At 41.5% G+C, this 15,788-nt stretch overlaps 1 protein-coding gene across 1 annotated transcript; it reads right to left on the reverse strand.

Annotated features, from left to right (window-relative positions):
* Positions 1-1,439: 1,439 nt before the first annotated feature.
* LOC143825431 (vomeronasal type-2 receptor 26-like) lies at positions 1,440-11,634 on the reverse strand. Its single transcript, XM_077313462.1, has 6 exons — positions 11,549-11,634; positions 11,071-11,362; positions 10,584-10,964; positions 6,268-6,495; positions 3,289-3,415; positions 1,440-2,341 (listed from the first exon to the last, which is right to left on the reverse strand). Exons 1-6 carry the CDS (start codon positions 11,632-11,634, stop codon positions 1,440-1,442), a joined length of 2,016 nt encoding a protein of 671 aa, XP_077169577.1.
* Positions 11,635-15,788: the final 4,154 nt, after the last annotated feature.

The raw sequence follows: 15,788 nt of genomic DNA on the forward strand, positions 1-15,788 counted from the left end.
AGTGGTCTCTCTCTCATTTTTACTTGGCTCAGGCTATAACCCTACTAGGTTTCTTTCCCAACCCAACCTCCGATTCTGAGAGGTCTCTCAATTCATTGGATGTTAGAAGGGCTCTGGTGTACTACTTACACAGGACAAAGGAATTTAGAAAATCAAATTCTTTATTTGTATGTTACTGGGGTCCCAATAAGGGAAGCAAAGCCTCTCTGAACACAGTGTCTGGATGGTTTTGGCCATTAAGTCTGCTTATTTAACTGCAAGGGTCCCTTGCCCTCTTGATGTACGAGCTCATTCCCTTTGGCCCATAGTTTCATTGGCCGCCTTTCACAGGAAGGTTCCTCTGGTGGACATCTGCCATGTGCACCATGTTGGGAAAGTAGTGCCCCCTATAGGGATCTAGCTGGAATGGCCCCAATACTACCTGTGCAGAGAACAATACAGTTACAAGAGATTATATGACTTCCCATTGGAGGCGGGAAAACCCTTTTGGGTCAAACCAATAACCTGGGGCCTCCACCCCCTTGCACATCTCACAGGATCACTCCTGTTGCCACCATGCCAGCTTCCCGGAAAGGTCCCCAAAAGGCAACTTCTGTTCCTCCCCCCTCCCTGCCAGTGTCCAATGGTTTACATAAACAATTTCAGCATCTGCATCTGGCCTTGAGAATAGGTCAGTTTGACACATCAGCATTGGCAATATTTCAAGAGAGATCCAAGTGCATCCCTCCACACTAGCTGGGCCTTCTTATTAAGAAAACAATTCTGGAAGCCAAGTTTCTCCTTACCGAACAAAAAGTTAAAGAGATTTGTCTCACCCCTTACCCCATCACATTAGTGGAGGATGTCAAAACGACAACTCCACTTCAGGCAATGGTGGCTAGGGCATCAACAAGCTCTGAACCAGGGGATGTGGAATGTGTTCTTCCCATGCTTGCAGTTTGCCGGGTTTTGCAAAACCAACAGGGACACCATGTCCATGAGAGCTTCCCTTATGGAGTCAACAATGTATTAAAGTGAAATGTAGTACTGAAATTGGGTTGCCAGGCTCCAGGTGGAGCTGGAGAGCTCTCCCAATTACAACTGTTCTCCATTCTGGAAAGATTAGTTCACCTGGAGGTAATTGCAGCTTTGGAGGTGATATTCATGGCATTGTCCACTACTATGGTCATGTTGGTCCACAAACTGCACTCTCCTCAGGTTCTACCACAAATAAGCTACATAACAAGGTAGTGAGCTCCACATCACTGGCAGTCTCCAAGTAGTGACTGGACAAGTACTAATCATGGATGCCTTAGGCTCATCCTACATTTAGCAGGGAGTTAAACTATGTGGCCTATATGGCCCCTTCTAACTCTATGATTTTATTATTCTAAATCTCCAGGACTTTTCCCACCAGAGTTGGCTACCCTATTCTAGAAGTGAAAACAAACATATTCCTGTCATGTTTTTCTCTTTATTAATTGATCCCTGGTATTTAACTCGGGCTTCAGAATAATAATATAACATTTAGGGCAAAAGATGAAACCCAGTAAGCCAGCACTGGAGGCCAAGATGGAAAAGATCTCCACAGCCACCATAGATTTCCCTTTGGTGCTCAGGTAGCTTGGAAGAAAGGACACCCAAACACTGCAAAAGACCAACATGCTGAAGGTGAGGAACTTGGCTTCATTAAAACTGTCGGGTAACTTCCTCGCAAAGAAAGCCACAGTGAAACTGGCAGTGGCCAGGATGCCCATATATCCCAAGACACAGTAAAACATGGCATCAGAGCCCTCATTACACTGCAGGATGATTTCCCCATCAATTGAATGCATGTCCATATCAGGGAAAGGAGGGGAAGTACTTAGCCAAACAGTACAAATGCCTGCTTGGATAAAGGAGCAGGAAAGGACCACAGAAGTTGCCATTCCCTTCCCAAACCATTTCCTCATCCTGGATCCTGGTTTGGTAGCCATGAAGGCTAAAACAACTGTGATAGTTTTGGCCAACACACTGGACAGGGCCACAGAGAAAACAATGCTGAAAGCAGTTTGTCGGAGAAGGCAGGTCACGTGGAAAGGTCTTCCAATGAAGAGCAAGGAGCAGAGGAAGCACAAAAGAAGGGAGATGAGGAGAATGTAGGTGAGGCTCCGGTTGTTGGCTTTGACAATGGGAGTTTCCTGGTGCTTTATGAAAATCCCAAGAACCAAAGTTGTGATTAGAGAGAAAGAAATAGATAAGATAGCTAATGTGATGCCAGATATTTCTCTGTAAGAGAGGAAACTGTGGACCTTGGGGATGCATTGATTTTTCTTCTTGTTTGCATACTCATCTTGTAGACATTTCATACAAGTATCCATGTCTGAAAAAGAAGTTTAAATATCTCAAGAATTTGATCAGTGACTAGAGAAACATGAAGACCTTCATTCAGATCTCATTCAAATCCATGGTTTACTAAGTCATATTTGGACAGGTATTATCTAAGAACGTTATCCATTATATAGCAGAATTTAAATCCGATGGCAACTTTAAGACCAACCATGTTACATTCCAGTTATAAGCTTATATGAATATTTCTTCAGACACAATGAAATGGGAATTGCCAGTTCACACATATAAACAGAGGTTGAACAATAAATTAGTACACAGCATAATGAAGATGTTTATCAGATTCATAGGCCATACAGAAGTAACAAGCTAAGTTTATCAGGTTATTCTTTGCTTGATTCAGCTCTAAGGCAAAAACGTTCAACTCAACTTCGGGGCTTACAGGCTTACCCACTACCTAATCCTTTCTATGGAGTGAAATACTTCTATGCTCCAGTCCTCTTTCCATGGAGTGGAAATTTGGAGGCTCTATCCAAGTCTCACCAACAGTACTATCTTTGTGCATGCTACACAAAACATTAATCTTTCAGGACTTTAGTTCTCATGTACTAAAAGCGAAAAAGCATGCGCTGCTGCTTTCTAGTGCTGTATGAACAGTCTGTAAGCACATTCACCTATAGTGCAAGGGTGTGAATTTTAAAACACCTGACAGTCTCTTTCGCATTGGAGTCTTATGTTCATTACAGCTATACAAGTTTGGAAAAGCAGTAAAGAGAAGTATCATAGATTGTAACAAAACCACTCCCCATGATCACTTCTTAATTCAAGAGAAAGATTGAATATTGTATTGTTCAAGGAGACAAACATGATTGCCTGGTCTTCCCATAACATCAGTATCACAGACTGAATGAACTCTCATTTTAACCATTTTATAGGGGAAATGCTTTTATGAAGGATATCTCTGTGCATTATGCTTCCTACCCTCATTCGGAGAAATGGTTCTTTCTGGGCATGGAAAACAATCATAGCAGCAAAACTCCTCTCCTTCCTTCTTTTTCTTGCTATAGCCAGGGTGACAACGTTCATTGCAGACAGAAAGAGGCACCACCTGTCCATAAGACAAAAGGACCTTTAATATCACGTACGTATTGACTGAGAAACAATGTTGTTTTTGCCACCCTTGCACTGTTTCTACAGAAAGATGGTGACACAGAGTTCTTGCTGAGCACAGAAGATTCAGAACAATTGTCAGAAAAGAGAATTGCACGAGTGATCAGTCTAGATACAGTAGCCATCAATAATGTCCTTCATTTTTAGTTGGATGTTAAAGATGAATCTGTGTCAACTCCTGTACCTAGGTTTTTTTCCCCATGAAGAAATAAATTAAAATAAAATAAAAAGGGCTTTGTTGAAATAGTTTATGAAAAATGTCCCACAATCAAATACAGGATTGATTTTGGTTGAAAGTCTCAGGGCTGAGATTGAGTTCTTTGGGACTAGAGTGATGGCCCTCAGAAGAAAATTATGGTCCCCGAGAGTACCATAATTGTCCTAAGATTGGAATACCAGGTCACCGAATAGAATAATAGTCCCTACGAGCAACAGAAGATTTCTGCCTTTGGAATTTCTGTCCTCAAAGTGGAATGACAACATCTTGGAGCAACAGAATGACAGCACATTGGAATAGGTGAAGTGTACTGGTACTATCATGATGAACGCCCACTGTAGAATGATGGTCACTGGAAGTTACAGCAGTATTTTGGGATTGTAGTTGACAACCCCTGCAGTGGAAAGAGATATCTCAGAGGAACATAAGTGTTCTGGGAGTGGAATGTCATCCATGAGAGTGGAATGTCATCCCGTAAGTTTAGCAGATGTGTTCTGGAACTGGAAGGACAATATGGAATGAGATTCTCTATAAATTAAATCTGTGTATGGTACCTCATTGCACTCCAAAGGTTGTAATTAAAGGTGCAGAACAATGATTTCTATCACAGGAACTTTCATTCCAGTCTTGGTCTTTCCATTGGAGTTCTAGTACTTACCTGCTTCTCCTGGTGGTGTCATTCCACTCAGGAATCTTTCATTCCAGTTCCAGAGCACCCAGACCCATTATCAGGGGTCATCATTCCACTCTGGTTTCAGTCTTTCCAATCCCTGAAATCTTCTGATGATCTCAAACCACTTTTAGAAAACAATTGTTACATGATGGGAAGGATTCTGTGACTTAATAGCACAATTGAAACAGAAATTATTTAAAAAGAGTTTGTTCTATGATGGGACCATATGAATTGAATTTCTGGGAACCATATGAATTAAACTTTTGGGAAGTCAGTTTTTAAAGATAAAATTGGAAACTGAACATTTTCTTCAAACTTGGTCATCTCGTGCCTTACTATTGCCCTAGCTCTAGAAAGGTTTTGTATGGATAATCCCCTCATTTCATATAAGGTTTCTTGAGTTGTCAAAGGGATCTTCTCCTCTGCCCTTCTCACCAGTGCAACATGTTGAATTCAGCCACCTAGGTGAAAACTTTGTCTATACCCTGAGGTCCAATCAAATAATATCTTAAATTATGGTCATTGACCAGCTATAGGGGGGGGAAAGAAGTAAAATTAAAAAAATAACCATTATGGTACATAATTGTTCATAAATTCATCAAGATATTAAATTAGGTTTTAATAATTAAATAAAACATTACTTATATTAGATGGCTAAACTAATATGGTCACTCAAAGTAATATTCTTATTTCAGACCCAATATTTTATGCAATGTGAGACTGTATTAGAGAGATCTATCATGGCATCTGCTAGCTGGTAGATTTCTTTAGAGCTCTTTATTTCTTTAGAGCACTATTTTAGAACATTTTGTAGATTTCCCAGTAGCTGTTTTGAACTGATGGTATAAGCCAGGTATGAACTATACCTATCTACTTGGTAAACTTTCTTGGCAAGTATAACTATAGGTGTTTTTAAGAGACATTCATTGACTTTAAATGAAGCCAGTACCAGAGTTTTCACTCCTTTGAATGTTCTGATTTCACTGCTGTTCTTTGACTTCTGAAATAATCCTAAATTTCCAAAATGTTTTGATTCATTCTCCAAAAAGAGAAACTTTGCCTGACAGTATTCCCCTACTGGGGATTTTAACCTTCGTTAAACTGGAAGCAATAACATATTTGAGCGACGTTCTAAGAAGTTCAAACGAATGTATTGACTTGCACTCTATTGTACCCTTAAACTCTCTTAATCAATACCATTTGATCAACAGGAATCCCTTTATTCTTATTGGAACAAAGAGAGCATTTGAAGGAGATGGAGCTTTTCCATGCCATGTAATTTGTAATACAGTCATTATCTTCCCTCCCTTTTAACCCCAAAAATACAACAGCACTGGCTCAAGAATCAGCTCTTATAGAACTGACCAAAATTGGACAACACAAAGACAGGGAAGATAGATGTTCCCCGCACTGGATCATCATGTTTGCATAACTCAGTTGGGGAAGATCTCCTTCATTTGTTTGGAAATTTACCTAAGCCTGAACAAATTAAAATTACTTCTTGACTGAATCTTCATAGAGATAAACTACTGGAAGTAGGCAAGGATAAAACAGTAAGAGATTGTCTTACTCAAAACCATATGAATCAACATCATAAATTCAAAAAGCCTATATCCTCTAAGAGAAAGTTAATGATACCCAGTGAAAAGTAGACCAAAGTTTGATTGGAGAAAAAACAAAAAAACAAGCATCAGGAATAGCAACCATCTCAGGAAAAGCCAAAGATCTTCCTATCTAGAGGCCAGATTAACTATGCAGGCCAGGGCAGCAAATCAAAGACACAGAAGTACACAAAAATTCATTGCTTTTGTGATGTCTACAGCAGGCAGATCTCTAAAATTTATGATGTGTAAGTTTTTTCTCCTCTTCATACAATCAAGAATCTGCCAATGTGTCTCACCTGGTTAAAAGTTCTGTGCCACATGATCTGATCATCATGAAGGGTCAACTCTTTCCCTAGGGGTGCGTGAGGATCCAGCCTTCCCACTTTCACTCTTGCAAAAGAGCCATTGGGGAATGTAACCAAGTTTGTAACGTCAAAACCAGTATTTAGTTCTCCATTTTCATCAAAACACACAGTGTCTCCAGCGCTATTGTTGAACTTGATGCTCCTTAGAAAATGATGGAGCTAGCAGAGAAAGAAATGTTCACAAAGAGGTTAAACTGGCCTTCACCATGCTTAAGTCTTTTTGGCAGTGGCTTCAGCCTGGTCGAATGCTCTTCCAAGTGAGATCAGGGCCTGTAAAGGACCCAAGTGCCTGAAGACAGAACTGTTCCACCAGTTGAGACCAGGAAGTAACATCAAAAGGTGATCACTTCCCCATTTAAGAACCTACCCAATTCATCTAGAACAATTATTTTTATTATTATTATTATTATTATTATTGAATTTATTACCCGCCACTCCCTTGCGGCTCGTGGCGGGTTACAACAGTATAAAACCCCATAAAATACATTAAAAACCAATGAACATATCAATAGTTAATAACTACCTGGCAAGAGCCTCTTGTGGCGCAGAGTGGTAAGGCAGCCGCCTGAAAGCTTTGCCCATGAGGTTGGGAGTTCGATCCCAGCAGCCGGCTCAAGGTTGACTCAGCCTTCCATCCTTCCGAGGTCGGTAAAATGAGTACCCAGCTTGCTGCTGGGGGGTAAACGGTCATGACTGGGGAAGGCACTGGCAAACCACCCCGTATTGAGTCTGCCATGAAAACGCTAGAGGGCGTCACCCCAAGGGTCAGACATGACTCGGTGCTTGCACAGGGGATACCTTTACCTTTACCTTTACCTGGCAAGAGCGGCTAATCAACTACCCATTCCCCACCTAGCAAGTGGAGAGGGGATACTGGTGGTACCCATCTCTAATCCCAATCCTCAGGTCCCGGGGGGGCATAGATGTTAAGCCTGGTCTCAACCGTAAACCTGGCGGAAGAGCTCCGTCTTGCAGGCCCTGCGGAACGATGGAAGGTCCCGCAGGGCCCGCAGCTCTCCCGGGAGCTCTTTCCACCAGGCAGGGGCCAGGACTGAGAAGGCCCTGGCCCTGGTCGAGGCCAGGCGTGCTTCCCTAGGGCCGGGGACGATCCAACATGCACTCCCTGTTTGGGTATTATCTAATTTAGACAGTGGAGGAGGTTTTAAAAATATTTTATAACCTTATTTAACCTATAATTGATAAATATTTTATTATATATATTTAGTTGATTGATGTTATCTGCTTTTGGAGCAAGTGAGATGGGTCCATGATGCGGTTAAAGTAGCAGGTTCCATCTTCCATTGCTGGACAGCAAATTATTGTTGAATAAAAGCTGTGGCCTGTTTGCCAAATAGAAATAAGAGTAAGCATGATCATTTAGCCTATATGCCAGTCTGCAAGTCAATTAAGCTCTTTTTTTTGGTTTGTTTGTTTTTTCAATGTGGGTCAAAGAATGAGATGAAAATCTTCTTTCCCAGCCTGCTTTTTCTGGCTCTTGATGCTGGTTCTATAATCCATTCCACAAATGCCATTAATATTGCAGCATGTAAATAAAGTTTTGAATTTGGAACTCCTTGTCTGCCTCTCTTGTCATCTTAACGGTAAAGGTAAAGGTATCCCCTGTGCAAGCACCGGGTCATGTCTGACCCTTCGGGTGACGCCCTCTAGCGTTTTCATGGCAGGTGGTTTGTCAGTGCCTTCCCCAGTCATTACCGTTTACCCCGCAGCAAGCTGGGTACTCATTTTACCGACCTCAGAAGGATGGAAGGCTGAGTCAACCTTGAGCTGGCTGCTGGGATCAAACTCCCAGCTTCATGGGCAGTGCTTTCAGACTGCATGACTGCTGCCTTACCACTCTGCACCATAATTCTTGGTCTTCTGTTGTCCCATAAAAATCTGTTTACATCTGTTTGCCATTTGTGAATTATGATGTCTTAAATTTGTAGAGGTAAAACATGAAATAAAAAGTTAAACTTGGGTAAAATATTCATTTTCACTTTGGCAATATGGACAGACTGTCACAATTTCAGTTTGGCTTCACACCCAGTTATTTTTAATAACCTTTACATTTTGATCAGAGAATTTTACAAGAATAATTTTCGTTTTATTTCTATTGATTTTGTACACTGAATAAATGCCGAATTCAGGCTCAGTTAACACACAAGTAACATTGTCATCAGAGCTTCTCAACTTAAATTCCTTTCCGTCATCCTTTAGCCCCCTAAGGTTATCACTGATGCTGGTTGATAACATTTCTAAAACTAATTTAAACAACAATAGAGAAAGAGGGCAGCCTTGTCTGGTACCTTTGCTAATTTGAATATTCTCCTTAGTAAAGTATACCATTAACCAAGATTCTTGCCTCATAGGCAGAATATAAGTGTTGAATTAAAGAATGGCATTTTTCACCATGCCCCAGGGTTTGAAGATTTGCTCGAAGAAATGTCCATAATATATTATCAAAAGCTTTTTCAGCATCCAAAAAACCACCCCAAAACAAATGTTGAACCTTGTTGATTTCTATGTGCAAAGTTCAAAGCATTTAAAATGATTCATATGTATTTTCAGCATAAAACCGGTTTGATCAGGGTGCACTACTTTATCAATACATCACTTTAAACTGTCCCCTAATATCTTAGCAAAAATTTGGTAATACACGTTGAGGAAAGATATCAGTCTGTAAGACTGTGGAGAGAGTGGGTCATGGCAATTTTTATGGTTAAGAGTTGCTAAGGCCTGTTGCCAAGAACCGGATAATTTGTTGCACAGCTTTTCTACCACATCATTAAGTAACTGAAGCATAACTGGCGTAACCAAATCTTTGACGTGTTCAAAATTGGATATCAGTCCTCCCCAAAGATTTTCGCTCCCAACTTGGATGTGTATCCAGATTGAACCTTTGGACTCTTTATTTCATTGGCTCTTTATAAATTTTGATGGATCAAAAGTGGATGGCACTTAGAAGAATGATCCCATAAGTGGAAACTTCACTTGGTCATGATTGTCTAGGCTTTGATTTCTTGCAGGTTGGCCAGATGTAATGGCCAAGCATATCCTTTGCTCCAAAAAGCCTACAATCACACTAGACACATTATAGGGATCAATCCTGGCTGAGTTTGTTTTAAGCAAAATGCAATGTGCTGCTGTTTCTTTCCTGTTCTAAATGTTCTTTCCTGCCCCCAATGTTCTTAAAACACATTTTCTAAAGAATAGATAGCTTAACACAAGAACTTGCTCTAAAGTCCACATTACTAGCCACTTTCCCTCTTGCAAAAGTGTAATGGACTGAGGATGACATGACCCGTCCACCCTCAATGGTAGAATGAAGGAGGAAATCCAGATACTGCTTTGTTTTCTCTACAATGCCAATCTCTGGCATTCCCCTGAAAAGAAATGTGCTTGGCAAAACATCTGCAATCCTTAGAAAGCAGTTGAAGGAACACTCATTGTCCTACTCTCTCTGGGAAAAGTTATTCCTGAAGGGTACCTTTAAATTCATTTATTCTGCACAATATAGAAAAGGTTTCTCCAGACTAAATAGTGATGTTCTAATCAATTCAGAAGTTTCATTATATTGGTCAAAATTAGGCAGCTTTTTAACAGGTTGCTTGCTCTGAACAATGTTTTTGGTTCACTGTTTTAAAGCACTTTAAACTGAACATTTAGAAATATGCAAAAGTAAATAATAAATGAAATACATAAGAAAGGAGAGAAGTCTGTTGTGGAAATAGCATGGTGTTTTTGAAATGTAATCTTTCAGAAGAAATTACCTGCCATGGTTGCACGTCATAAAACCGTAGAATCCTGCCTTCTTCCATTCCTTTGAGTTGAGAGGTAGATACATAGATGGCATGCAAAGCATGTGCCACAGCATAGACAGCATTGTAGACATTATAGCTGTGCCCAGTCATGCTCATTTCAAACAAAACAACTGGAATGGAATCCAGCTTCTCCTCTCCAGTGCACATATCCTTACTGTCGCCTTGAACATTGGATGTTTTCAGTGAGCAATTGAATGCCTGCTCCCAGAAGTCCTGGATAAAACAGTCTCCTTTTGCCCATGAAGGGCTTATGGACTGCAGGAATATGTTGAATCCCAGTGGCTGATTGGAGTGAACTGCAAAAGATAGGGCACCATGGAAGATTTCTATATCCCAATCCCTTTGTTTAGACAATAATTCAAAATCCCAGTGGCAGGTAAGAATCCACACCTTATGCACAGGAGGAAATGAAAAGAAGGGTCCTACCAGCAATAATATTCTCAAACTTAATATGGATGAGCCTTCTCCATAAACAAAGCATACATTAGCTTTGCTTTTAAAGTGAACGGTATAAAATTCTGCCTGCCTAGAATAATCATTCAGCTCATTTGCAATATAAGCCTCTGCTGGTAATCTGGCAGTGAAGTCAACACAGATTGCATTCTCTAAAAGCATTGGCACCAAGATCTCCAGGAACTTGTCCCCGCTGTCATCTTCCTGAGCAAACAGTGCAATCCACGTCCACCTGAAGTGGTGAAATAGACGGATAACTCCCAAATACTGGGTGGCTTCATTGGGCACCATCTGATACATGGAGGAAAGCAGCAATTTGTTCTCTTGCACCGTGGAAAATGATCCATAAGTGAGCTAGGGGAAAAAAACATATATACACTTTATGTTTAGAGAATGAAACGTATCTTGCAAATATATGTTGAAGCAGTAAAGTTTCCATAGCTCTGAATGGATGGCCTACCTGTGGTATTTTATAAATGGTTCCTGTAGTGGCAATATGGGCAGATACATGTGAAGTCAGCCCTCCAACGACTGCAATGAGATTGCTCATTGACCTACACTTGAAATTTGGGACCAAGCTGTGTTGTGAAGAAAGCAAGCTCAAGGTAGCTTTAGAGGTCATCCTTGCATTGTAGTAGCTATTGAGGATATGAAACCCCAAGGTGATGTTTGGTAAGATGTTGGGGTCCCCATTGATCTCTTTGACAGCAAAAGCCAAGGCCAAGTTGTGCTGGTAATTCTTTGGCAGTGACCTACAATGAGAGTTGTAGATGAAAGCCTTCTTGATTGTTATACTCCCTACTGCTCATAACTCTTTATTACTGTACCTTAATGCATGCTGCCTCTCCTGATTACTTTCCAACTGTGGTTACTTTCCAAAGATGCCTTGTTCCCTAAACTACCAGTCTTAACATTGGGTTTCTTTTGCCTCTAACTACTTTTCCACCCAGCAGAATGATGTCAGCTCTTTTACAACATTCAGATCCATCTTCAAAATCCGCCTATTCTGTGAAGTTTTAGGCATGAATTTTCAGTTATTTACTAAGCCAAGGGCACACACCATGTATAGATAAACTCTTCTCCTTTCTCCTCCTCTCTCCTCCATCTTCCTCTGCACCTTTTCCTGCCATCCATTTATTATATTAGAGGTTTAATGTCATGAAACGAGCTAATTTTTTGACTTTCTTTTGTAAAAAAAAACCCATGCATGAAGGGAGCTTTCAAAAGCTTTTCCTTAGGAACTCTTAGAATCATAGAATCATAGAATCATACAGTTGGAAGGGGCCATACAGGCCATCTAGTCCAACCCCCTGCTCAACGCAGGATCAGCCCTAAGCTGATCAGCCCTAAGCTTCTTGGTGTCTTTGGTGCTATTGGACTTAGCTTATGTACATGCCATGGAAATGTAAACTCATTCTTCCCTCTTTCTCCTTCTCTGCACACCACCTCCCTCTGCTCCTGTTTTCAGACATCCATGAATGCCTAACATGATCATCATCATCCTATATCATTTAAGACATTTTCTTTCACAAGAGAAGACCAAAGGCATTTCTGCATGAAGGGACCACACATGAAGGGAGCCTTCAAAAGCTGATAGGCTCAAACTCTTGTTGACCCCTTCAGTGCTGCTATACTATATTTAGCTGAATAAAGAAAAGATACAAAGAGTTTGAAATGGGACTTACAGAGTTTCAGAAATGAACAAATGGTCAGATTCTCCTGTAAACGAAGGATTGCTGGGTATGTAAAAGATCTGAGAAACAATCTCACCCACAATCAGGTCACCCGGCTGGTAAAATGCATGAGGAATAGGAAGAGGGTCAACAGCTGTGGTGCATTGAATGGGATGTTTCATGCACATGGCATGGGACAGCAATAAAAGCAGCAGCATCTTCCCTGTGGCCTCCTTTTCCTCCATTTTCCTCCCGTGTCATCAGTATAAGTTTAGTTTTGATTTTTTTGGGATCACTAGATGTGTGTCCAAGGTTCCTTGATCTCATCTAACCTATACGGAAATATCAACAGAACGTAAAATTAGTGGTTGCTTGTCCCTGTCTCTTTAACTTCAATAGTTTGTGCCATATGATTTCTGTGCTTTCTCCTGTTCGCACCTCTGGATTAACAAGCTTTCCCATTGTCCTGACTCCCTCTAAAACAGCTGTATCTCAGAACTATGCCTGAAACTAATTTCCTTTTTAAAATGTAGATTTTAAAGCAAACCTTTAGTGGTCAAAGCAGCAGAAGAGTGATGAAGGCCAAAATGATGAATATGTTTCTCTTCACTTCTCCCAAATGGCAAAATATGCCACAATTGGGTGGTGAACTGTTATGATCCTTTTCTTCCAAAATGGACCAGATGTGAGAGGCAAAAAGAATTACAGGAGATCAGCTGCTGAATCCTGCTCATGTCTTCACTCAGTCTCATCTAGGTCCTTCCTTATTGCACCTCCCTGCACACATGGCTTTTGTTAATCTAGTTCAATTTACCCTTTATTTATAGTCAAAAATGAAGCCTCCGTAGCAGGGACTCTATTTGGAAACAAATGCTTTTGGGGTTTCATAGTGGAAACATTTGTAAGGGAATCAGTCTAACTTATCGGTAGTAGGAAGTGACGTCAAGATGCATGCAACTTCCAAGCAAATCGCAAGATTTTCAAGACACGAACAAAAATGGTTTACCTTTACTTCCCTCTGCACAGCAGTGGTGGACTTTCTGGATGGTCTATAATCCAACGACTAAGAAAGGCAACTTTGCTGAGCTTCTGAGAGCTAACCAAACTATGCTAGTCTAGGTAATGCAGGTCAGGTCAAGTGGAAAACCACTTCCAATTAGCTATTAGAGGCAATAACATTGAAGACTGATGGAACCCCTTCTATTGCATTCATTGGAGACCTACTCATTGCTGGAGAATTTATATGCAGGGATATTTTTTTCTAGGAGTCCCTAAAAATATTTTCGTCTAGCAGAACATGTGTGTAATGACTGTAGAATTCTTTCCTAATTATAGTAGTGCTGATGGTTCTGGGCTTGGTCTTAGAAGGCAATTAGAAATTGTTTGCTATAGAATTTGGTAAGTAAACGTTCAATTATAATACTGTAAGGGAAGATCTGCAGAGGCATCAAACCCTTTGATTGTGACTAGTTTGCTCAACTTCTGTTTTTTCTGCGGTCTCCAAGTGACCCTTAGTCAGTGAAACAGGTCCTGGTAGGCATCAAAGCATTATCATTAAGTCGTGAATGATGATGGAAGGTTGAAGTTTTGTGCTGAACTTGGAAACTGACTTTACCGGAAGCTTAAACGTCAGTGAGGATGCCCCTATGCCCTGTGAAGTCATTATATGCATAATGCTCCAAATCAGGTATACTGATAAACTACTACCTATAGCTCAAAACAACCAGGAAGGAATTATGCATGTTATTCTTGGACTTATATTTCTACTTGAAGACAAAATGCCATCCTATTTTGATAGAAAAGATCCCAAGAAAACTACACCCCTTCTCCAGTTACATGAGGCAGAACCATTCTTTAGAGAGTATATGCCCCATTTGCCTATTGATTAACTGAGTAGTTCTGCTGCTTTGGAAACTTGCAATGTCTATTTTCATTTCAAAAGGAACTTCTCTTTTAAATCAAAATTATCAAAAAGAGCTGCGCCAGCCCTTTTTACCCCAAGGCTCCCTTCAGGCCTGCTGGGATGGATCCTTTAAGAGCCCCTGACTGAGGGGAGGGAGTCATTTCCATGAGCAATGTAGGGGATCCTCTGGGCATGGTGGTGGGCATTCCTTTTGAGAGGGGGATTTATCCTTCTGCCAAACGGCTGACTGAGAGGCCACAGAAAAGCCCCTTCTCACTTAAAGTAATATTCTTCCCAGCGGTTAGACACAGCCAAGCCATGTGTATTTCTTCATCACAACTTGTGGCCACTGCACAGCATTATTCTGCAGAAGAAACTGGATGCTATTGCGGAGGTTCTTTTTTCTCCTGTTTCATCTGCACAACAATCCTGTGCAGTAGGCCTCAAGTCTTTCAATTCAACAACAACCTTTGTGGGAGGCCTTAAATGTTTCTTCTCTACCTCAACCCTGTCCAAAGTAGCCTTTTCTGCCTGGGGGGCTGATATTTATGCTATGAAGATGAGCTGAAATTCCTGGAGCTCTCCAGGCCCCACCTGGAGGTTGGCTACCCCTGGCTATTCCTGGAGTTTTGGAGATGGGACTTGAAAATCATACAATGCCTTAGAGTCCTGCCTTCAAGGAGGCCACGGATGCGCTTCTGGACCCAGGGGAATGGCTGCCGCCAGCTGCGGGGTGCTGCCAGCAGCAGCTGCACAATGCCACACCGAGGGGGAGCCCCAGCCATGGCGGCTGCTAGAGAGCACCAAAGGTGAGCGGGTGGTAGAGTGGCAGGGCAGCCCCCAAGGCAGCAGCCTGGGAGGAGGACAAAGAGGAGCTGCGGCCCGGTACTGACTGATCTACGAACTGGTACCGGTCCCCGGACCAGGGGTTGGGGACCACTGCCCTAGAGTATGTTTGAAGCAATTCTAGACATTTTTCTATTTGACCACCAATATTTTATAAGCCTTTTAGTCCTGAACAACTCATGATTATCAACAATTTTTTCATGGGTGATCAAAGAAGATGCTCTCTTATTTCTCAGGAACAGAAAAGTAAAACGATTCCTATAAGTAGCACCTTAAAAATACTTAACTTTTATGGAGGAGGGGGGTATTTTTATGATAGTGAACCATTCCCTTTACATTCTTAAGCTATACAAGAGAACCAGCTTGGTGTACTGGCTAGGAGTTGGAGACTTCTAATCTGGTGAGCCAGGTTTGATTTCCTGCTCCGCCACGTGCAGCCAGCCGGGTAACGTTGGGCTCATCACACCATGGATAAAGCTGTTGACTTGCAGTAGGGCACCTTGGGCTCAAGGAAAACACACACATTTTCATTGGCTTAAACAAGGCCACAGCTTTATTACTACTCTGCAGGAGTGAGGGCACAGCATGGGAGAGGGAGACTAACATGTAGTTGGCTGACCACAAGAACCCAGACCCCATCAGCAACCTAGGGAGCATCCAGTTTCATTGATGGGAATGCAGGTCTCCTTGCCACTGGGATCCCACCCAAGAGAAGTGTCCAGTGGTGCCATGCCCCCCCCCCAGTCTCTCAGCATG

The sequence above is a fragment of the Paroedura picta genome, chromosome 16, assembly GCF_049243985.1.
Source record: "Paroedura picta isolate Pp20150507F chromosome 16, Ppicta_v3.0, whole genome shotgun sequence".
Taxonomy (NCBI): domain Eukaryota; kingdom Metazoa; phylum Chordata; class Lepidosauria; order Squamata; family Gekkonidae; genus Paroedura; species Paroedura picta.

Bases quoted from the DNA above. Each gene is read 5' to 3' on its own strand.
- LOC143825431 (XM_077313462.1), bottom strand. From the start codon at position 11,634: ATGCCTAAAACTTCACAGAATAGGCGGATTTTGAAGATGGATCTGAAT. The intron at 6,496-10,583 runs GTAGGACCCTTC...TTTCTCTGCTAG, and splicing joins GTTTGAGAATATTATTGCTG to CTCCATCATTTTCTAAGGAG. The intron at 3,416-6,267 runs GTGAGACACATT...TCTTATGGACAG, and splicing joins GGCACAGAACTTTTAACCAG to GTGGTGCCTCTTTCTGTCTG.